We start from the raw sequence: 24,247 nt of genomic DNA, 5'->3' as shown, positions 1-24,247 counted from the left end.
GTTATGCACGCATTTTGTGCCGGTATGTGGGCAGACCCGGCGGCACCCAGGTTTAATTCTGGACTGTGTGGAGTTTTGCACGTTCAGCTCCCCCCCCCCCCCCCCCCGCGCATGGGTTTCCTCTGGTTGATCTGGTTTCCTCCCACCGTCCAAAGATGCGCAGGGTAGGTGGATTGGCCATGCTAAATTGCCTCTTAGTTTCCAAAGATGCGCAGGTTAGGTGGGGTTAGGGGGATCGGGCGGGCGAGTGGGACTGGGTAGGGTGTTCTTTCAGAGGGTGGGTGCAGACTCGATGGGCTGAATGGCCTCCTTCTGCACTGTGGCGAATCAGACACAAACACATCTTCAACAATGGACGGTGGCTCAGGCATATCAAACTCTGCAGGTGGAAAAGGCACTTCCTCGTTGCACGTGGGGGAGATGCGGCTCACGCGCCAGCAGAAGGGTTGCCGCGGTTAGTGATCCCGCGCACGCGCCGCCCCCTCTTTCAGCCGGGCTCGAGCTGATTGGAGTTCCCGCCGTTGGCGGCTCAGCGCCGCCCCGCAATGGATTCTTGTCTTCGTAGCTTGTGAGCGGCGGGGGAAGGCCAAAGAAACAAACATTGCAGAGACTGAAGAACCAAAAAAATACCGAACCCCACCACACCGTTTCGAGTAGAGGGCACACCAGGGAAGAAGAAATCCCGTATTACAGGTAGAAGGTGAATATTAACACCTGCGAGGGAGACTGGTGCTCACATTACCTCAGAGCTACCAACCTGCAGGAAGAGGCTGTCAAAACCATTAAACATGACTTTCACATACACGGTGCATGGTTTACACACATGGTGTATGTTTTCCACACACACGATGCATGGTTTTCACTCAGTGCATGTTTTTAAAGCACGTGCACGATTTTAACACACATGGTGCATGGTTTTCATGCACATGCTGCATGGTTTAACACACATGATGTATGGTTTTAGCACACTTGGTTCATGGTTTTAATGTTTTTCACACGGTGTATGGCTTGAGCACACAGTACTTGGTTTTCACACACGGTGCATGGTTTGTGCACACTGCATGGTTTATGCATAAGATGCCTGGTTTATACACATGGTGCATGGTTTTCATACATGGGGTGCATGGTTTACGTGTGATGCATGATTTTAACACACCTTGCATGGTTTTAACACACGGCTGCATAGTTTTAACTTACACCATGCATTGTTTTCACATGGTGCATGGTTTCACACACTGCATGTTTCTAACACTTGGTGCATGGTTTTAACACACGGTGTATAGTTTTAACACACACGGTGCATGGTTTTATCACACATACCAACCCTCCACAATTGGTCTGAAGCTTCCATGGATTGAAGTTCAATCTCCAGGACATTGCTGTGTGGCAACCTGGAGAAAAAAAATCATTGGGATATTAAAATTTTTCTTTGAACATTTCTATTTCCCAGATATAAAATATTGGAAATTGGGAGGGAAAAGGCTGTTTGATTGACAGTCAAACATCATCCAACTGGATAATGAGTGTTTTTGTTTTCTAATTGGCGTAGGAAGGCAGTGTGTCATAGGATGGGTGGGTTGGCTGATGAATGGCTAAAGCATGGGGGAATTACATTTAATCACATTGGCAACCTTACATACGGTGCATTGTTTTCATGCATGGGAACAGGTTACCCGTTTTAAAGCAAATTAGGGGACCTTTGAAGTTTGCCATTTTCCAAGTCTTGAGATGAGTCACATCACAAATCAATATACTGAGACTGCTTCAAAATGTGGCACTATGTTATGATAGAAAGTAACTGGCACCTAATAATTCATAACGTGGTAACTTCCAGCTCTTCAGCTGGATTATTCTGGGGAAGTATAAGCGGATTTGAAGGAACTTCTTTTCTACCCCCAGATCCCAGTGAAGATATGTGCATGACCCATCATTATGCCCCATTTGCACCCACCCCAACTAGAGTTGAGTAAAAAAAACACATAGGCAGAAGTTTGGGATAAAGTTATTTTTCCTTCCCAATCAAGAAACTGAACAACACCAGGAAATAAGTTTTCAAAAATTCAGCCTTCTTTGTTAAAATATCAATATCATTCTCTGCTTATTGTTTCAAGAACAACTGGCAAAAATGAAAGAAAAATTACAAAAATATAAAGAATAAGTGCTATTCTTGAGCCTTAAGCCGCTGGGTAAATTAGAGAATGATGGACATTTAGGAGTGTTGAAAAACCAATCATCAAATCAAGGGATTGTGGATTTTAAAAATTGCATGTCTGATTATCATATAACCCTGAAATCCCTCCAGAAGCTTTGTTACTTAAAACAGTACTGTTTATGTTTAATGAGTATGTTTACTTCATTTTGTCCAGTTTTGTGTTCCTGTGGCAGCTGACAGTAGAAATACCACCAGTCAGCATTCTCTGATGTTACTGTTATGTTTTAGTAAGAAATTTAGCAATTGTAAGATTTTAATGTGCATTTATTAAGATAATAGCCACAACAGATTGTGGCAAAATTGCACACTTAACAGAGGTTATGTATAAAGATCAGAAGAAATAGGAGCAAGAGCAGGTATTTAGACACATTAAATAAGATCATGGATGATCTGATTGTGGCCTTAACTCAACTTTCCTGTCTGCCCTCATAACCCTTGACTCCCTTAGATTAAATCTTTTTAACTCTGCCTTTAGTATAGTCAATGACCCAGTCTCCATAGAAGAGAATTTCAAAGGCTAAAAACCCCTGAGAGAAGAAATTCCCCCTCATATCCGTCTTAGGTCAGAGACCTCTTTAACTGGGCCCCTCTAGTTCTTGATTCCCCCACAATCTGGCCAGATTTTCATCTGAATGATCTGTAGCTTAAGTCAGGAAATTTCACAGCTTGGTGCACCAGGCTTGAGAACAAGTGCCCTGAAGGTGTGATTTTCTTTCTAGGAGATGGGTGCTGGATAAAGTCAAGCTCACCACACCTAGGAGATTAGAGACAGGCATAGGGGCTGCCAAATGGCAAGGCAGGGTTGTTAAAAGGTCTGCCTTGTTCTCTGGGTCTTTGCTCCAGTTAAATATTAGGTTGTCTCGGGCAGCATGGTGGCACAGTGGTTAGCACTGCTGTCTCACAGCACCGAGGTCCCAGGTTCAACCCCTGCTCTGGGTCACTGTCCGTATGGAGTTTGCACATTCTCCCTGTGTTTGCACGGGTTTTGCCCCCACAACACAAAGGTGTGCAGGGTAGGTGGATTGGCCACGCTAAATTGCCCCTTAATTGGAAAAAATGAATTGGGTACTCTAAATTTATAAAAAAATATTTAGGTTGTCTAACCCATAGCCCTCGTAGCTCCTTACCCTCGCCTGCTGCCCATGCCCAATCCATGCCAACCCAAGCCAGCTGATACCCCCACCCATCCCCAATGGCTGCTCACACCCTCCGTGCCAACTCATAGCACTTCTATGCCCATTCATAGAATCATAGAATCCCTACAGAAGGGCAGAAGGAGGCCATTCAGCCCATATGGCTGCACCAACCCTCTGAAGGAACACTCTGCCCAGGTCCACTGCCCCGCCCAACCCACCCCGTAATCTCCAGCACTTCGTGCAAAAAAAATTGAACCGTGGCCCATGCTGTCACGCCGGGAAATGCCAACAACGTCAGGAATCCTGAGATTGCGGCGCCGTTTAAAAGGGCACCCCAATCACTGATAAAAAAAGAGCAAATCACACCCCCCCCCCCCCCCCCCATGTTCACCGAGACTCCCCACAGCCACATGAGCAACCACTGCCAGGGTGTCAAGTTGCCAGGAGCAGTGCCAGGGTACAGCCCAGGCATGTCTCTCTCTTCCTTGGATTTATACTTACCTTTGTGTCCCCAGCAGGTTCCCTTCGCCTGTTCCTTTTTAAAAAAAAACAGTTGTAGACCGTGCCAGTGTGATGTCATGTCGGTGAGGGGGGAATTCCCAAAGAGGGAAATGATACCCTGGGAATCCCTTTAAGGATATTATAATTTGGGGGCAGCACGGTGAGGCAGTGGTTAGCACTGCTGCCTCACGGCGCTGAGGACCCGGGTTCGATCCTGGCCCAGGTCACTGTCCGTGTGGAGTTTGCATTTTCCCCATGTCTGCATGGGTCTCATCCCACAACCCAAAGATGTGCAGGGTAGGTGGATTGGCCACACTAAATTGCTCCTTAATTGGAAAAAAAAATAATTGGGCACTTTAAATATATTAAAAAAAAGAATATTATAAGTTATTTAAAGAGGTTTCCGACCTTTCTGCAGGGGAGCCTTGTTATGTAACTGGCAGGGGGCAGAGAACATCTGAAAACGAGATATCGCTGGCAAGATTCTCGTTTTTTGACCCTCGTAGGATTTTATGCCCACATCGTTGTTTGTGCTCGCAGCGAACAAGGGCGCAAAGTCTCGGCCTATAGTAAAAACGGCAGGCGGGATTCTCTGCCCCGCCACACCACATTTCTGCCCCGACTGGCTGGCGGGATACTCTGTTACGTTAGCCGGTCAATGGGTTTTTCCATTGTGGGGCAGCCCCTCGCCGTCGGGAAACTCCCGGGCGCCGGCATAACGGAGATTCACGGTGGCGGAGAACCCCGGCTGGCATGTGTGGAAGTGCGTTTTTAAAAAATTGCTATTCAAAAGATTTATTATACATACTTGGCTGAAAGCCCAGATATCCAGTAATTTGTTGAAACAAGTGGACAGAAGGGAAAACATTGGATGATTGATAAGTTTACAACCATTTTTCTTTTGGGATCTCTTTTGCCGCTGGTTCAATGTATATCTACAAAAGTTAAAAAGGTGTGGTGCTTACAGGTGCTGCTGTTGGTACTTTGAAGGCCTGCTTAATTGACCCCTTCATAGGATTGAAGTAACAGCAGTGTTTTTAAGAAAGAGGGGCCATTGGGGGTGACTGGTCGGCTTGGGGTGCCTTGAGTGTATGAGAGACTATTGGGGTGGCTGTGGGGCACGAGTTGGCATGAGGGAGGGGGGCATTTTAAGATCTTTTGAAGTTATAGTTGAAAAGGTTCCTGTATGCAGACTATGGTTCACGTCTCCCCTGAGGGGCCATAAACCACAGGTCCTTGAGAATATGGCCTGACTTCGCAAAAATTGTGGGCCTACCACTGCAATGAAAGCCAGCCAAATTGGGGAGAAACCCATACCCTTCTCACATGCCAGTGAAAAATGGGGGCAGACATTTGGGAAACAGGCCCCATCTGCCACTTCTAAGATCTTCAAAGCCTCCCCAACTCTGCGAACACTCAGCATATTCTCTCAATTTCTACCCTGTCAAGTCTCCTCAGAATCTTAAATGTTTCAATAAGATCATCCATCATGCTTCTAAACTCCCAATGAGAATAGACCCAAACTCCTTAACCTTCCTCATAGAACAACACCGTAATCCCAGAAATCAGTCTAGTGAACCTTCTCTGAACTGCTCTCAATTCAAATATATCCCTTCTTGAGTAAGGAGACTAAAACTGTACACAGTATTCTTGGTGCGGTTTCACAAATGCCCTATACAGTTGTAGCAAGACTTTCTTATTTTATACTCCACCCTGCACGCAATAAAGGCCAAAATGCCTAATTACTTGCTGTACCTGCAGGCTAACATTTTGTGATTCACGAGGACACCCAGATCACCCTGGAACACAGCATTCTGCAGTTTCTCACAATTTAAGTACTATTATGCTTTCCTATTCCTCCTGCCGAAGTGGACAACCTCATATTTTCAACACATTACAATGTTTTCAATCTCTTAACTCACTTGTTTCCCATTGCACATTTTTCATATCCTTCTCACAACTTGCTTTCCGACCTAACTTCGTATCATCAGCAAGCTTGGCAACAATACGCTTCCCTTCATCTAGTTCATTGATATGGATTGTAAATCACCAGTCTCTGTGGCACTCCACAGTTTGCCAACCTGAGAATGACCCATTTATCCTCATTCTCTGTTGCTTGTTAGTGAGCTAATCCTCTATCCATGCTAATGTATTACCTCCAATACCATGACCTCTCGTGCAGCAACCTTTCACGTGGCACCCTATTGAATGTATTTTGGAAATGCAAGTTAACTACATCCACGTGTTCCTCTTTTAAATCCTAAAGGAGTTCTAATACATTTGTGAAACACTGTTTCACTTTCACAAAATCTTATGGACTCTGTCTGATTCTATTATGATATTCTAAATAAACATAGAGAAAGAAATGGAGAATGTACAAAGATGTTATTGCAGAGAGAAAGAGAGAAAAAAAAAACGATACACATGACCAAAATTAGCAGCAGCACTAGTCACAGGCATGAATCCTGTAATGGCCGCTAAACTCAGAAGAGGCCAAAAACAGGATTTGCGCTGGAGAGAATCCCAAGGGAGACTTTTCCTGCCCCTCCTGCCAATGATGTGATCAAGATCGCACCCGTCATGGGCGTTTATTTAATGGCACTACTTTCACCTTCAATGTATGTTCCCAACCCCACAACGTGATGTCACGCTGCCGTGGATCTATACTCGTTTTCAAAAACGTAAACCAGTCTTGCACCGGGGGTGCACACACGTGGTGGGACGGAGGGTGTCCCAATCTAAGCGATATGGCTGGCAGTGTGCCTGATCTTAGCTTTGTGGTGGGTGGGAGGAGGGGTGTGGTGCTTGGGTGGAGGTGTGATGGGGATGTTGGGGGAGGGGATAGGGGGCAGCGTGCGTGCCCCAGTCTTTGCTGTGTGGTGAGAGGAGTGGTGATGTGGGTGGCAACGTCCTTGGTGGGTGGGGGGGAGGGGGAGGGCGGAGTCCTGATCCCTCAAGCGTAGGGGGGAGGGTTCCGATGGCCATTGCGGGGAGGACCTTAAATTTGACTTTGAGATCTGGTGCTCAGATCTCAGAATCCAGTTTTTGCAGGTGTGGTTAGACCCCGCCCCTCCAGCTGGCTGTGTGATCCTCACCAGCACTTTGAAATTGCCCAGAGTGCTGTTAAATCATGTGGCAAAGGGCATCTGTGAAGCTGGCGAGTTTGACATAGCTCTTCCCACCTGATCCAGCACTGCTCAATTAGTGCCTTTCATAATCTCCACATATTCCAAGGCTTTTATTACATTACTTTTGATGTCTAGCCAATATTCTGTAAGTCAATTAGGTCAATTTTCACTTAGCAAGGTCTTTCAAACAGAAGTGAGATAAATTACCTCTTATCATTAATTGATTGGCACACAAAGACCCTGCTCTTTGAAAATGTGTTTTGTTGATTTTTCAGATCCAGCTGAGCAGGCAAATGTGTTCTCAGTTATCATCAAAAGATATAACGCCAAATTTTGGCAGTAACAAGGAAGTCATGTGATTCTGATTAGGTCAGCAGTACTGAATTAAGAGGCTGCCCCGAGACTACTGTAATTAAGGATGAAAGCAACTCCTCCGAAAAGCACAATCAGCATACCATTGCTAATGATGGCCAGCGCTCAGGCTGAAGTTCCAGGGAAAGTACAGATCAGTGGTGTAGGAGCCCTTTAAGGCAGGCGAGTTGGGTTGGGGGATGCCAGGGCCAAGCATGCAGCACACAGCTATCGCTGAGCATCAGCTTTGAGGACAGCCATTGCTTACAAGGAGAACCTCTGTGGTCCATGGAGGACCCATAAAAGAGGCTTCATCGTGCTGGAATCCAGTGGGACGCTGTCAGGTTTCACCCAGGATCTTTCCATTTGGCAGGGGGCCTGGCCGAACCAGGTAAAATGGCCAAGGATGTCGGAAATGGCTCTTAATTGGCCACTTAAGTGGTTCATTTGTTCTCCCAGCGCTATCCGAGCTGCCAACTGTCCTACCATTGGCAAGATATCATGTTGGCAGGAAGACTTCCCGACTCCTTCCCCGCTATTTTGCCAGCTTCCTACCTTCCCGCCCAAAATTCAGCCCAACATCTCCACATTGCAAGAAACCCTCATCACACAGAAGCACCAACCTAGTTCACATGGTCAAATTCTCGAGTGGAACTTGAACCACAGCCTTGACTTTGAGGTGAGTGTTTCTACCACCATTGAACTAAACCTAAATTTTATATTAGTGTAATAACCAGCACGGTATTTTCACAGTAACTTCATTGCAGTGTTAATGTAAGCCTACTTGTGACACTAATAAAGATTATTATTATTAAATACGGTGTGGGGATGAGTCTTTTTTCCATGATCCTTTAGGTGTACGAGCTTTCTTGCTAGGATGACCTTCTATACAAGGTCGGCCAGTCTAGAACTGACGGACAAGAGAGAGTACCTAGTGAGGTCCTACCGTTCTCATGTATATAATTGTTGTAAAATAAATGTTGTTTACTTTTGCTTACTTTGGACTCCCTGAGCCTTATTAAACTGGCGTTGAGGTTAAATCTGGAGCTGTTATGTGCAACCTATCCAGCTGAGCCACCTCCCCTCATTGCTTTTTTTCCCTTCACCACGCTGTGAAGTTAGGTGCCTTTGACCCCGGTATGAAAGCCTGGAATCAGTACGCAGAATGAATTCAGCACTTCTTCAGAGTCAAAAGTATCACAGAAAACGAGCACCAGTCTGTAATATTGCTGACGGCCTGTGGAGCATATAGGTTTGGACTGAACTGGGGCCTCATGTTTCTGCGGCGCCCGACTCAAAGACATTCGACCAGCTCGTTGTATTGGTGGGACAGCATTTCAACCCAATCCTGTCTATCATTGTTTAGCAATGGAGGTTCAATATGGCGGAGAGGTCCACCAGGGAGTCCGTTTCAGAATTTCTTTCAAGACTTCGGAAGATCACCGAATCCTATGAGTACGGCATTGTTTTAGCAGATATGCTCTGCAATCGTCTGATCTGTGGGATAAATGACAATGAAACTCAGAAGAAACTTCTGGGCGGAAGTTCCCTCACATTGCAACAAACGCTATAAATCTATGTTTCTCAAGAAAGCACAAGGGACGTTCAGGAGTTACAGGGTATGAAAGTGAATGTTGCCTGGTGCTGCCCCCACCTGATTCCACTATGGCTCGGAAGGAACGCTGTGGTGATTCCAGCCTTTGGTCCTCGGACTCCACTGACGGTGATTCTTCCCCTCGCGTGGTGCGAACATTGGGCCAGACATAGCTATCGGCGGCAGGAGAGATGACACCTCAGGCAACCTGATCGTGGTAGGTGCGACCCCGTAGTAAGACCTTGCATTTGGACGACCCAGACGATGCTGAGGATGAGGCTGATATGCATCTCAATTGTGTGTGGACGCCCCATATAGCCCTGATCCGTATTACGGTGCAGGTCAATGGACATTTGCTCTGGAGTTGGACATTGGAGCGGCTGTTTCGGTAGTGGCGCAACACACCGTTGACCAGATCAAGCAGGGAGTGAGTACCTTGTCGGTGACAGGCTCTGCAGTTCGGTTGAACACATATACACGAGAAGATTGATTAGCAATATATTTTTCAACTGAGGCGTATGCTTAGTTCCCCGAAGATTTTTGGCCGGGCGTCGGTAACATTAAGTGTGCGGTGACTAGAATCCAGGTGGACCGGAAGCCCAATCCTGATATTTTCAGGTCCCTTACACCATCGTTGGGAAGGTCAAGACAGAGCTTTGACAGTTAGAAAATTTGGGGATTATCTGGGCGGTACGTTTCACCAGCTGAGCGGCGCTGGTGGCCCCGGTGGTGAAGTTGGATCAGACGGTTCGCCTTTGTGGTGATTACAAGTTAATGGTGAACAAGGCTTCTAGGTTAGACCATTACCTGTGCCCAGTATAGAGGATCTATACAATGTTTACCAAACTCGACATGAGCAATACTTATTTGCAGCTAAGTTTGGATGAGACCTTGAGAGGAAGTATGTCACTGTCAACACGCACAAGGGTCTGTACAAATATACATGGCTTCTGTTTGGTGTGTCCTTGGCATGTGCTGTGTTTCAATGCATGATGCAGGGCATTTTGTGTGGCTTGCCATATGTTGCTGTCTATCTCGATGATGTTTTGATCATGGGGGCCACGGGGGTGAAGGATCTGCGGAACCTCGAGGCGGTGCTTCAGAGATTCTCTGAGTATGCAGTCCGCCTGCACTGGGAGAAATGCGTCTTTCACGCCAAAGAGATTATGTACTTGGGCTACCGGAGTGATCGCGAAGGGGTACACCTGGTAGCAGATAAGGTACAGGCTATAAAGATGGCTCCCACACCATGAGACGCCATGGAGCTCCCTTTTTTAGGTCTCATAAATGATTATGTGTATTTCATTCCAACCCTGGCTACCATCCCGGTAGCAACCCCCCCCCCCAATTTGCTTTTGAAGAAGTGCCACCCTGGGTTTGGGTTGCAGCCCAGGCGACAGCCTTTAAGGAGGTAAGGTGTCAAACGTTTTCACCAATATGTCTCAGTTGCCATTTTGTCATCATAAATGACCACAATCGACTACTCGGCTTCCTTTTGTGAGAACAAGGCATCTGCATGGATCCAGCGCTGGGCTTTGTTGTTAGCCGCATACAAATACCCTTCTGAACACTGTGCAGGGACACAAATTACAAATGCGGACTCATTGAATTGTCTTCCCCTGCCGTTGTGGCTTTTGACCTGCCCACGGTGGAGATGAAGTCATTGCGTTCATCAACTTTATGGACTCTTTGAATGTGACTGCTTCCTCTGTCTGTGGGTAGATGCAGACAGACCCTGTGCTGGCTGAGGCGTGTCAGCTCGTGGTGAACAGTGGGCAGTGTAACAGCTTCCTGAAGAGTTGAAGGCATTTTCTCCCAAGTTCTCAGAACTAACTGTGGAGGAGGATATCCTACAATATGGCATGAGGGTCGTCATCCTTGCAAAACGGCAAGCTTTGGTTTTGAAGGATGTTTGTGCGGGGCATCCAAAATGAAGATGTCGGCCAAAAGCTACGTTTGATGCCAGGGTTGGGCACGGCAATCGAGGCATTGGCCCAGGACTGCTCCGTTGTCAGGAACTTCAGAAGCTCCCCTTGGCAGCGCCTTTACATCCTTGAGAGTGGCCAGGTCACCCTTGGGCTTGCGTTCATGTAGATTTTGCCTATCCGTTTTTGGGATTGATGTTTGATCATTGTGGGCACCCACTCAAAGTGGCTGTAGGTCTACAGGATGATGTCTATCACATCCCAAGCCACAAAAGAGCGCCTATGTACTACTTTTTTGGCATATGGCTTATCCGAGGTGCCCGTCACTGATAATGGAACCTCATTTACGAGTGAAGCGTGTGCCGCTTTTGCAAAGTGCAATGGATCCGCACCACCCTTTCCCACTCGGCAACAAATGGTTTAGCTGAGAGAGCCATACAGAAAGTAAAATGGGGGCTGAAGAAGCAGTCTGTGGACATGATGGATACCTGGCTGGCACGATTCCTGTTTCCATACAGGACCACTCCTCACATGGTGGTTGGGGTGGTCCCTGCCGAGCTCTTTAATGGGTTGATGGCTTCGAACATGACTGTTTGCAGATGCTGGACATTGGTGTTAAGGTGCACCGTAGTCAAGAACTACAGGGGTGCTTTAATGGTCGACGTTGACCTCTTCGATACTTCGCACATAACGATGTGGTCTACATTCGTAACTTTGCCGAAGGCGCTCGCTGGCTCTCTGGGATCATCGTCGATTAATCGAGTCCTGTGTCTTACCAGGGTCGTGTTCATGGGCAACATATGCGGTGACACTTGGATCATATCTGCTTCCGCAGGTCTCTTCGTCAGGTACAGCGGAAGAACTTTGGTTCCATTGCCGATGTGACCTTCTGCTGCGACACCTGTGTTTTCCCGCAACGCAGACATGCCTGATGTCCTGTCCTCAGGCTCTGACATGGATACACAAATGTCTGGGATTTCCAACACCGATGTCGTGGTTCCACCGCCCTCGGCCGATGATCAGTCAAAATGTTTCTGCCATTAATGTCATTCGTCGGCAAGGTATACGCTCGCTGATCCTACTCAACCGTGACCTGCCGGAGCTGAAACCTCTGCGCCATCCTATTGCTGAATGTGATGTACCAGTTTCTTCTAGGAGAGGGGTAGCTTTCCCATACTTGTATAAAAGGTCGGCCAGTCTGGAATTGACAGTCAAGAAATAGTACCTGTTGCGGTTCTACCGGTACTCATAATTATTATAAAATAAATTTTGTTAACTTTTGCTTACTTTGGACTCCTCCAGCCTTATTAAAATTAGGTTACATCAGTATAAACAAACGTAGTTTAAAAGTCCTTCCTATTTATTTCCTTTATTCTCATTTATTTTAGTATTTTGGACCGTGAACTCATAATTGGGGTGTACCTTTAGGCAGAAGATTCAAAGTTGAAACAGCAGACTTCTGGTGGCAGCTATGTGCTGAGCAGGTGCACATGTGATGGCTCCTGCCAGGGCACTTTAATTTTGGTCCTTTTTTGCTCAGTTTCTGGGTGATTCTTGGGGGAAATTTGTTTAGTTTGTTGGGATAGGACCCACTCATAAGGGTAATGTCTGGCAAATACAATACAAGGCACAAGTTATGCAAGGGATCATCACCAGATTCAGAAGCCTCACTGAAGAGGAACATGGTGGAGTTTTCTGCTGTGTCGTTGGCCGAGATGTTGGCTAGCTTCTTGATCGACAAATTTAAGAAGCAGCGGCAGGCATTCGCTGAGGACCTGGAGAAGGCAATGGAGGGGCTTTGGCCCCTATTGGCAGCACAGTGGCACAGTGGTTAGCACCGTTGCTTCACAGCTCCAGGGTCCCAGGTTCGATTCCCGCTTGGGTCACTGACTGTGTGGAGCCTGCACGTTTTTCCCGTGTCTGCGTCGGTTTCCTCCGGTGCTCCGGTTTCCTCCCACAAGTCCCGAAAGACGTGCTGTTAGGTAATTTGGACATTCTGAATTCTCCCTCCGTGTACCCGAGCAGGCGCTGGAATGTGGCGACGAGGGGCTTTTCACAGTAACTGCATTGCAGTGTTAATGTAAGCCTACTTGTGACAATAAAGATTACTATTATTCAGATGGCCTTGGAAAAGATGGACAGTTGGATAGAGGTACATGGTGCGATGATACAGAAGGTCGAGGCGGCGATCTCAGACTTCAGTGATTGGATTGTCTCCCTGGGGGTAGAGATGGCATTGCTGGATGAAGAACCTAAAGCCAAGATTGACGATATGGAGAACCGCTCCAGATGACAAAATGTAAGAATCGTTGGGCTTCCAGAGTGTCTGGAGGGCTTAAAATCTGTGGGCTATGTGTTTGGAAAGTTAGTAGAGGAGGGGGTCTTGCTGTCTCCTGTATTGGACAGGGCCCATCGATTGCTGAGGCAGATGCCTAGATCTGGGAAGCCACCATTGGTGATCATCATCAGGTTTTATAAATACCTGGACAACGAACGGGTTCTGAGATGAGAGGGCCGTGCTATCAGAATATACCAGAACGTTGGGGCAGAGCTGGCGAGAAGACATGCAGTGTTCAATAAGGCCAAGGCTGCGCTGTACAAGAGCAATGTGAGATTTGGTGTGGTGTATCTGGCTTGTCCTCGGGTCACCTTCAAGGACAGAAATTATTACTTTGATGTGCCAGAGGATACGTACGGATGTGTTTGTGAATAAGCAAGGCATGGTGATGAAATAAAGTGCTCAAGGACTAAGGAGTTTGTCATTTGTTCACTGTTAGATTCATCTATATTTATTGTGGGATTTTTGTACTGTGGGGAAGGGCTTGGGGTTGTTGTGAGGCTTTGTTGGTTGGTATTTTTTCTGGACGAAGTTGGGGTTTGTATATTGTACTGTCGGAGTTGTTTGGGGGATGAGGGTTGGGTGTTTATTTTCCTCCATTGTTCTGTATTAAAGTTTGGTATGGGTGGGGGTGATTGCTGGTATACTGTTTAGGTATCTTTGATTTTACCCTGAGCTGGGGTCGCCCTGCTACCAGTATAGCTAATGGGAGTGGGGAAGAGGGATATCTGCAGCTTGTTGGGTTGTTTTCTTTTAGGTAATTAGCTAAAGCTTTTGTTTCTGGTTTTCTTTGGGATTGCAGACAGGGAAGGGGGGAGGGGGGATTTTGTTTTGTCAGGGCCAACGAGAGGAGTCCACACCAAGTTGTAGAAAAAAACCCGACACTTTTATTTTACACATTAAATACTATGTGCATCTCCAGTAGTTCCCTACTGGATCTTCCCTATCCGTATCTGTCTGGCCGACACTATTTATACAAAGGTACATGAACTTATTTAAGGGCCCCCACCCCTTTATTGGGGGAGCTTGTATTCTGCAAGCTTCATGGGGTAGTGGATTATCCCTATCCTGTAACACCTCTGCAAGTGATAGCATTTTGTTCTTCTACTGGTTGTTTGGTTGGTATTCAGGGTGGGTTGGGGCTGGGTGGGGGGGGGGGGGGGGGGGGGGGGGGGGGGGGATGGATAGATTGCTGACTGTGACGGTTTCTTTGTTTTTGTGTTGGCTTTATAGGGGGTAGGCAGCCATCCTGGGTGGACTTGGAGCTGGTGCAGGCTGAGGCACTATTAGATTTTCTCAAAAGGTGAATCTGGAGGATAGCCAATGTAGTACCATTTTCAAGAAAGGAGGAAGGGATAAACCAGGAAAATACAGGCCAGTCAGGCTAACCTCAGTGGTGGGAAATCTATTGGAAACAATTCTGAGAGACAGAATTAATCTGCATTTGGAGAGGCAGGGATTAATTATGAACAGTCAGCATGGTTTTAAGGGAAGGTTATGTCTTTTGATTAGGTTCCACATGGACTGATAGCGAAGGCAAGAGTCCAAGGAAATTTGGCAAATTGGATCCAAATTGACTGAGTGGCAGGAAGCCGAAAGTGATGGGTGTTGGCTGTTTGTGGTTTGTGTAAATGACGTACCATCAATCGGACTCGAGGCGTGAAGAAGTTCCATATATCAGTCTTTAATCAACTAGTTGTGTGCCTGACAGTCGACTTACAGAGAAAGGCCGACTGCCGGGTCCTACGGGTTCTTATACCCTGCCTCGTAGGCGGGACTACTTGCCTCTCGGCCAATGGGCGAGCAGTCACATGACTACCCTCAACCAATCAGGGAGGCACATGACCAACCTGAGCCAATGGCAGATAGGTACCGTAAACCTCTTAGTTTTACCACCACATTCACCCCTTGTGGAGAAAGAAGCCGGGGGGGGGGGGGGGGGGGCTGTTGGAATGGTGGTATGACTAGAGAGAACGAGGTGTATCGAGGTAAATGCCGGCTGCCCACTGGCTCGCGACGACTGTGCAGATACAATGAACGGCAATGAACAGTACACAAATAGAATAAAAACGAAAAAAATGTGCAACTTGTACATTGGAACTCTGAATGACACAGGGAGTCCGATAAAAGTCCAGTGGAACATCAGATCGACGCGATCAGTCTGTCGGATGCCCTCGATGTTCTGCTGGACCGTCGCAGCAGTGCCGGTGATGTCGGGCCGGTGGCTGTCCTTGACTCCGGGAGCGGTGGTCGTGATCCTGTGTCCACACCCCAGGTCGGTGCTAGCGAACCTCTGGCCGGGGGAGGGGGTTCCTGTGCGTTGGGTTGCGGGGGCGCCGGGGGGGGACTGGGCGGAGGGTGTTGATGTGGGGGGTTGGGGCCGCACACCGGCGGGTGCCAGGTCTCGAAGGGAGACCGTGTCTTGCCGACCGTCGGGATACTCCACGTACTGCGGGTTAGCGTGAAGTAACTGGACTCGTTCCACCAACAGGTCGGACTTGTGCACCCGCACGTGCTTCCGGAGCAAGATGGACCCGGGTGTGGCCAGCCAAGTCGGGAGTGGGGATCCCGAGGACGACTTCCTAGGGAAAACAAGAAGACGTTCATGAGGCGTTTGGTTTGTGGCAGTGCAGAGGAGAGACCGAATTCAATGGAGGGCATTGGGGATGACCTCTTGCCAGTGGGAGATAGGGAGATCTCTGGACCGTAGGGCCAGTAGGAAGGTCTTCGAGACTGTGCCATTCTCCCGCTCGACTTGCCCGTTACCCCGAGGGTTATAACTGGTCGTCCTGCTAGAGGTGATGCCCCTGCTGAGCAGGAATTGACGCAGCTCGTCGCACATAAAGGAGGACCCCCGGTCGCTGTGGATGTACGCGGGGTAACCGAACAGGGAGAAAATGGAGAGGAGGGCCTTGATGACGGTTGTCGTGGTCATGTCGGGGCAGGGGATGGCGAAAGGGAAGTGGGAGTACTCGTCAATCACACTTAAGAAGTAGGTGTTGCGGTTGTTGGAGGGGAGGGGACCCTTGAAGTCCATACTAAGATGTTTAAAAGGGCGGGACGCCTTTACCAGATGCGCTTGCTCGGGGCGGTAGAAGTGCGGTTTGCACTCTGCGCAAATGTGGCAATCCCTGGTCACGGTCCTGACCTCCTCAATGGAGTAGGGCAGGTTGCGGGTCTTGATAAAGTGATAGAAGCGGGCTACCCCCTGGATGGCAGAGGTCCGCATGGAGGGTGCGGAGGCGATCAATCTGCGTGCTGGCGCAGGTACCGCGGGACAGGGCACCAGGAGGCTCGTTGAGCTTCCCAGGACGATCTTGATCTTGCTCCTCTGTGCATTGTCAAACATGAAGGCCACTGACCGCTGGTCTGTGAGGAGGGTGAACCTCCTGCCGGCAAGATAGTGCCTCCAGTATCGCACAGCTTCAACTATGGCCTGTGCCTCCTTTTCCACCGAGGAATGGCGGAGTTCGGAAGCGTGGAGGGTCCGGGAGAAGAAGGCCACGGGTCTGCCCGCTTGGTTGAGGGTGGCCACCAGAGCTACGTCAGATGCGTCGCTCTCGACCTGGAATGAGAGGGACTCGTCGATAGCACACATCGTGACCTTCGCGATATCCGCTTTGATGCGGCTAAAGGCCTGGCGGGCTTCCATCGACAGTGGAAAAGTGTTGGCTTGGATGAGGGGGCGGGCTTTGTCGGCGTAGTTCGGGACCCACTGGGCGTAATAAGAGAAGAAGCCCAGACAGCGTTTAAGGGATTTGAGGGAGTTGGGGAGAGGGAGTTCCATCAGGGGACGCATGCGTTCGGGATCGGGGCCTATCACTCCGTTACGCATTACGTAGCCGAGGATGGCTAGACGGTCGGTGCGAAACACGCACTTATCCTTATTATATGTGAGGTTAAGGAGTTTTGCGGTACGGAGGAATTTTTGGAGGTTGATGTCATGGTCCTGCTGGTCGTGGCCGCAGATGGTGACATTATCAAGATATGGGAAGGTCGCCCGTAAACCGTATTGGTCAACCATTCGGTCCATCTCCCGTTGGAAGACCGAGACCCCATTTGTGACACCGAATGGAACCCTTAGAAAGTGATAGAGGCGCCAATCTGCCTTGAACGCGGTGTACTTGCGGTCACCCGCGCGAATAGGAAGCTGGTGATAGGCGGACTTAAGGTCCACCGTGGAGAAGACTTTGTACTTCGCGATCCTGTTAACCAGGTCGGAAATACGAGGGAGAGGGTACGCGTCCAGCTGCGTAAACCTGTTGATGGTCTGACTGTAGTCAATGACCATTCAGTTTTTCTCCCCAGTCCGAATTACCAGCACTTGGGCTCGCCAGGGACTGTTGCTGGCCTCGATGACTCCTTCCTTTAGTAGCCTCTCTGGACCTCGGACCTGATGAAGGTCCAGTCCTGGGCACTGTATCGTCTGCTCCTAGTGGCAACGGGTTTGCAATCCGGGGTGAGGTCCGCAAACAAGGAAGAGGGGTCCACTTTGAGGGACGCGAGGCTGCAGACAGTAAGGGGTGGAATAGGGCCGCCGAATTTAAGGTCAAGCTCTGCAGGTTGCACTGGAAATCCAGTCCTAAGAGTGCCGGTGCGCAGAGGCGGGGGAGGACGAGGAGTTTGTAATTTTTAAAAACCCTCCCCTGGACCATGAGGTCCGCTACGCAGCACCCGGTGATGTGGACGGAGTGTGAACCTGAGGTTAGAGCTATCTTATGCTTGACCGGGTGAACGGCGACCGGGCAGCGTCTTACCGTATCGGGGGGGACAAAACTCTCTGTGCTCCCGGAGTCAGGTAGGCAGCTAGTTTCGTGTCCATTGAGAAGGATCTGTATCGTCGCCGTGGAGAGCGTGCGTGGTCGCGACTGGTCGAGAGTCACTGCAGCGAGTCGTGGCAGGAGGTCTGGGTCATCTTCGCTTGCGGAGTAGTCGCTGGTGGGGTCCTCTGTATTGGTCCAAAATGGCGGCGCCCGTTGGCCGCACGTGGAGTCGGGGTCCCAAGATGGCGGCGCCCGTTGCCCGCACGTGGGGTCGGGGCCCCAAGATGGCGGCGCCCGAGACCCACACGTGGCGTCCGGGAACCAAAATGGCGGCGCCCGTGGGTCATTCGTGGTGGCTAGAGGCAGGGGCAAAGAGGGCCGTGGGTCGCTCGTGGTGGCCGGGAGTGGAGGCTTAGAGGCCTGTATGCCGCGCGGGGCCCTGGAGGAGCGCGGGGGGGGGGGGGGGGGGGGGGGCGATCCACGGTCGCTGCGCGGAACAGCAGTGACCGACTTGATTGGCAGGCCACTGAATAGAGACCTTTCTTACCGCAGCTCTTATATACTGCGGAGCGGGCCAGACGACGCGGGCGGGGTGCTTGGCCAGGCCACAGAAGTAACAGCGGGGCCCCGTGAGCTTATCGGGGCACCCCGCAGCGCAGGTCTGGGGGGGGGGGGTCGGAGTCGGCGGGGGACAGGGGGGTTGCATGCCACATTGCTCAAGGGGCTGCCGCGCGGCCGGGGGCATATGCGCGGGCGTTTCGGTCGGCAACCTCCAGGGAGGATGCGAAGGTCCATGCCTCAGCGAGGCTTAAAGTGTCTTTTTCTAATAGTCGCTGGCGTATTGCAGAAGGTTGCATGCCTGCAACGAAGGCATCCCGAATTAACAGTTCCGTATGTTCTGCCGCAGTAACTTGCGGGCAGGCGCAGTTTCTCCCCAAGACAACCAGGGCCCGATAAAATTCATCAAGGGACTCACCGGGGAACTGCTGCCTTGTAGCCAGGAGATGCCGTGCGTAGACTTGGTGAACAGGCCTGAGAAATGTCCTTTCAGAAGGTCCATGGCCGCATCATAGTCTTGTTCATCCTCAATCATCGAGTGGACGGCGGTGCCCACGCACAAGTGGAGGATGTGGAGTTTCTGCTCCTTGGTGGGGTGGCTGCCTCTGGTGGGGAGGTAGCTGTTGAAGCACACCAGCCAATGTTTAAAAATTGTTGACGTGTTTGTAGCATGCGGGCTGATGCAGAGGCAGTCTGGTTTGATCCGAAGCTCCATTTCAAAATTCTAATTGATTAAATTGATGTACCATCAATTGGACTCGAGTTGAAGAAGTTCCATATATCAGGCTTTAATCAACTAGTTGTGTGCCCGACAGTCAACTTACAGAGAAAGGTCGACTGCCGGGTCCTACGGGTTCTTATACCCCGCCTCGTAGGCGAGACTACTTGCCTCTCGGCCAATGGGTGAGCAGTCACATGACTAGCCTCAACCAATCAGCAGAGAGGCACATGACCGACCTGAGCCAATGGGCAGCGAGTGCTCTGCACCAATGGCAGATAGGTACTGTAAACCTCCTAGTTATACCACCACAGTAAATGATTTAGGTATGAATGTAGGAGAGTTGATCAGTAAGTTTGCAGATGATACAAAAATTGGTGGAGTGGGAGGAGGATAGCCTTTGATTACAGGAGGATATAGGCGACTGATCAGTGCAAATGAAATTCAATCTGGAGACGTGTGAGGTGGTGCACTTGGTCAGGACAAACAAGGCAAGGGAATAGATGTGAGTGGTGCTCTAGGAGGTTGGCAAATCATATGCACATGTTTTGGCAATGCCCCAAGCTTGTTAGTTTCTGGGTCTCCTTTTTTGACACAATGTTGGGGATTTGGGCTTTTGAACTGGAGCCCGTTGATGGCCATTTTTGGATTTTCGGACTCGCTGGTGCTGCAGATGGGAAAATGAAGGCAGATGACCTCGCCTTTGCCTCAGTAATAACCCTGAGGTGAGTTCTGCTTGGTTGGGGGTCCCTGGTGCTATCTAAGGCCTTGGCTTGGCTGGAGGATCTGATGGAATTTTTGTATCTTGAGAAGATCAAGTATACCATGAGGGGATCGGTGGAAGGGTTCTCTCCGAGGTGGCAGCCTTTTATTCGGGAATTGGTGACAATCAGCTATTGAGGGAGGGAGGGGGAATTGTCTTTTTGTTAAGATATTGCTTTCATTATGGGAGGTTGAGGGGAAGGGGGCAGGGTGGACTGGAGATCGGATGAGTGTAGTTTGTAGTTTGGGGTCTGTTGTATTGTTATTTTGTTTTAATGGAACTCTTGTTTGAAAAAAAATATTTTAAAAAAAAGTTGAAACAGCCTGCTTGTCAGGACACTGCATTTCCAGGTTTTGTATTTGGAGAGAAGCCAGACTCTGGCACCGGGTGAATCTTAGGAACTGGTTGTGGAGAGGGTCAGTTCGAGTGGTTAACTGGCTACCGGTGGGTTAGCCAGGGGAAGTATTCTGCCTGACAAAGGTTAGTGAATGGTTCCTGCATGATGCTTTCTGAGAGAACTTGCAAAGGTGTTTAGACCTTGGAAGTGAAAGGAACGCTCTCTGTCTCTCTCCTGCTTGCTGAAGTGAAAGAATTGCCTTATTGACAGTTAGCACTGTTGCTTCACAGCATCAGAGTCCCAGGTACGATTCCGACTTCGATCACTGTCTGTGCGGAGTCTGCACGTTCTCCCCGTGTCTGCATGGGATTCGTCTGGGTGGTCTGGTTTCTTCTCACAAGTCCCGAAAGACGTGCTGTTAGGTAAATTGGACATTCTAAATTCTCCCTCAGTGTACCCGAACAGGCAACTAGGGGCTTTTCACTAACTTCATTGCAGTGTTAATGTAAGCCTACCTGTGACAATAATAAAGATTAGTATTATTGTTCTGAAAGAAATGCGTGCCTGCATATCCTTTGCTGTAAACCTGAAATGATGCTAAGTGTGCAGAGAATGTAAATCTTACCAGAGATAATCATCTCAAGCCTAGAAGGAAGAAGTATCAAAATGAAAACCTGAACTTCAGCAAAACATTGATTGGTAGTCATCCCAGGTATCGTACACATCAATGTTGCCAAGGTGGAGATGGTTCACAGCTTCAAATTCCTAGGTGAGCATATCACCAACAATCGGTCCTGGTCCACCCACGTTGACGCAACGAGCAAGAAAGCACAACAACGCCTATACTTCCTCGAAACTAAGGAAATTTGTCATGTTCACATTGAGTCTTCCCAATTTTTACGGATGCACCATAGAAAGCATCCTATCTGACTGCATCACAGCCTAGTATGGCAACTGCTTGGCCCAAGACTGTAAGAAACTACAGAGTCATGAACACAGCCATTATGCAAACCCGCCTCCCATCCATTGACTGTCTACACCTCTCGTTGCCTTGGGAAAGCGGGCAGCACAATCAAAGATCTCTCCCACCCGAGTTATTCTCTCTTCAAATCTCTTCCCTCGGGCAGAAGATACATAAATATGAGAACACGCATTAACAGATTCAAAAATAGCTGTTACCGGACTGCTGAATGACCCTCTTATGGACTGAACTTATCTCTCCATTCATTTTCTCTACTGAATAGTACTACACTCCATATGTATACAGTGTGTGTGCTTTCATTTATGGAACGATCTGTCTGTACTGTACGCAGAACAATATTTTTTACTGTACCTAGGCACATGTGAGAATAAACACAAATCCAAATTCAGTGTGACAAAGACCCTTATCCTTTTATTTCTATAAATACTTTCTTTCCCTTTCCACCAAGCTTTCCCCTCTGTTGTTGGTCTGTGTGTGTATTCTATTCTTTTTTTTTCAGCAAGATCTTTTATTGAAAAAAAACACCATCGTAGTCTGGTCCAAGAGCCAAACTATTAACTAGATCTTTTCATTAAATCTCCTTGTACAATATATTCTCAATACGGTACAGAGGGTCACAGGACAGATCATTAGTTCTGTACGTACTCTAGCATTTGCAGCCAATTAAATCCACCATGTCAAAGACAAACAGCATCTTAAAACACCTCCACTGAAATGCAATACAAATATGGCATTAGTGAGGAGAACTTCATTTAACAATGTTTGCTGGGGAACTGTGCAGATTTTTAAGCCACTTGAAGACCATTTCTTCCATTCTTGTGATTACATCAGAGTTTGGTAGGTTCCATCTCGTGCTTTGAAGAATTTGACTGTGAAGAAAAATATTACCTCCGCTCCCAGAACTAAGACAGTCCCTTCAATGAACCTGGCTGGATCAAAACTGGAGGGTGAATACACAGCGGCAATTGTTTGAATCTCTGGTAGTGGCAGTTTCTTCATTTGTGGTGGAAACCTCCTCAGCTGTAGTAGAGGAGACAGTCACAATGCTAGTGGTATTGAAGATAGGAGTAGGAGGAGGACTAGAAGATAATTGTAGAACTTTACACATTGAAGGCTAGTCATGTATGCTCACGCAGTCTGTGAGATTATCAGATGTCTTTGAGACACACAAGGTTTCTGACTGAAAATGTGCCCATACACAGTCTGTTAAGTTCAGTGAAGCATCAACAGCGTTCACATGTCTCCAATTCTGGACATCCTTCTTCTTGACCCTCACAAACTTGAGAGTGTAACGCCAACAGTGAAAGTCCCATTGCAATCTCTGCCCACCTCATCGTCACAAACCTCTCTGGGAACTGTGCCTGCAATTACAGAGCAAAGGAGATTCTAAGACCAGGAATTCAGAGGAACAGCCTATCATACTGAGTACCTGATATTTAGTTCTATTGCAGTCAAAAGGAAGTCACAGTAGAAAACTGCAGTGTAACAGAAGCTGTGATAATATAAATTGGAGCCAGAAACAAAGGATAGAAATAAATGCAAATTTGAAGTTATAGTATCTTCAATGCCAATATAAGAATGTTAAGCCATGAGATAAATTTTAAATTGACTTTCATGGTTTATTTGCATTATCTTGACTTCTTAATGTTCAAATGCTGTATACAACCAGTTAGCTGTAAACATAGAAACGCATGAGCATCAGTAGTACAGGAACATTTATTTCCTTCAGTCTTATTCTCTTTTCAGCAGATATTATGAAGATGAACTCAAATCTATGGAACATTAGAGAGATGTTAAGCATTCCCACAGGACCCGGGTAAGTAGCAATTAACGAAAGATTTAATATTGTCACTTTAAGGTATTTTAGAGCTTGGCTGAAAATTCTTAAAGTATCACAGTCAAGAAGTGGATGATAATATAAGATAAACTTTCTAGCCTAGTGCAATGAAAATCCAGTTTTTCAGCATCTCGAAATCTATTGTTAGCATTGTCCATCCTGCCTTTGTAAATCCAATGAGCCAGATCAGTGTTCTTATGTTGTCGTGCACAGGTATATCTGGATGCAAGCTGCACAAACTCATCTTAGAACCTTTAATGTATGCCATGCTTCTTCTCATAATATTCTTTTTTAATAGTTCTCTCCAGCAGGAATGTCAAGAAAAGTTCATTTGCAAGGCTAGAGTAGAATCTTCCATTCTGGAGTCTTAAGTGGCGGGTGGGAAAGTTCGAATGTTTCTCATTGGGTAGCCGGTCAGCTGATAATGCACAATCTTCTGCTATTCAGTGAATTAATTATGCATTCGCGAATAGCTCAGTGAATCTCATGGTGGGGTAGGCAGGAAGTCATCCTCACAGCTGTTAAATCATGGAGTCCAATGTCCTGGTATCCGATTTAATGGACACCTGGACAAGCATTCACTGAATGTAGGCCAAGAGCTCTTTATTACTCATCCAGAGTCCTTTCGGTCGCAGCTCACACTGGAGAAGCTGGCAGATGTGAGCAATTGCATCGCATGACATAAAAGGGCGCCACCAGGATTTCCTTTTGCTCATTTCTGGATATGACCAGTGCCAGCGATACACCCATGATGGTCCAGTTTCACCAGCATCTTCACATTGCAGAGCCCTCACTGCCTCTTGTGGCTCAGGCCCTTGCTCCTCCTTGTTCTGAACCAATCTGCAATAGGCCCTCCTTCTCCTCATCTGGATGAGAGCCATTACCAAGGCAGGGTTGCCTGCAGCCTGCATCATTGACGCCTCAGTGAATGTGTGAATGATTTGAAATGATACTTTTAGTGTGTTAAGCCTGTTGCTCGGTCTCCATCTAGACATGGTATTCCCACCTCACGCCTTCCAGGCAAAGGACAACCTGGAGGACCAGATATAGCTGTTCCTCCTATTCATACATGACTGCATAAGGAGAAATATGTGTCCAGGGAAG

General features: G+C 48.0%; 1 protein-coding gene across 4 annotated transcripts in view; it reads left to right on the top strand.

Moving 5' to 3' along the window:
* The first annotated feature begins 511 nt into the window (after positions 1 to 511).
* LOC119973951 (interactor of HORMAD1 protein 1) overlaps positions 512 to 24,247 on the top strand; it is a 66,131-nt gene continuing 42,395 nt past the window's right edge. Inside the window, exons 1-2 of one of the 4 annotated variants that reach the window (XM_038812640.1) lie at positions 512 to 693; positions 23,056 to 23,122. In XM_038812640.1, the coding sequence (XP_038668568.1) occupies positions 23,061 to 23,122 (62 nt within the window). In that variant the 5' untranslated portion in view covers positions 512 to 693; positions 23,056 to 23,060. Of the gene's footprint in view, positions 701 to 23,052; positions 23,123 to 24,247 lie in introns of all 4 variants that reach the window. The other 3 variants (XM_038812639.1, XM_038812638.1, XM_038812637.1) reach the window with 3 other exon arrangements.

Source organism: Scyliorhinus canicula, chromosome 11 (genome assembly GCF_902713615.1).
Source record: "Scyliorhinus canicula chromosome 11, sScyCan1.1, whole genome shotgun sequence".
In the NCBI taxonomy this organism is placed as follows: domain Eukaryota; kingdom Metazoa; phylum Chordata; class Chondrichthyes; order Carcharhiniformes; family Scyliorhinidae; genus Scyliorhinus; species Scyliorhinus canicula.
This window is presented reverse-complemented; position numbering and strand designations above follow the sequence as displayed.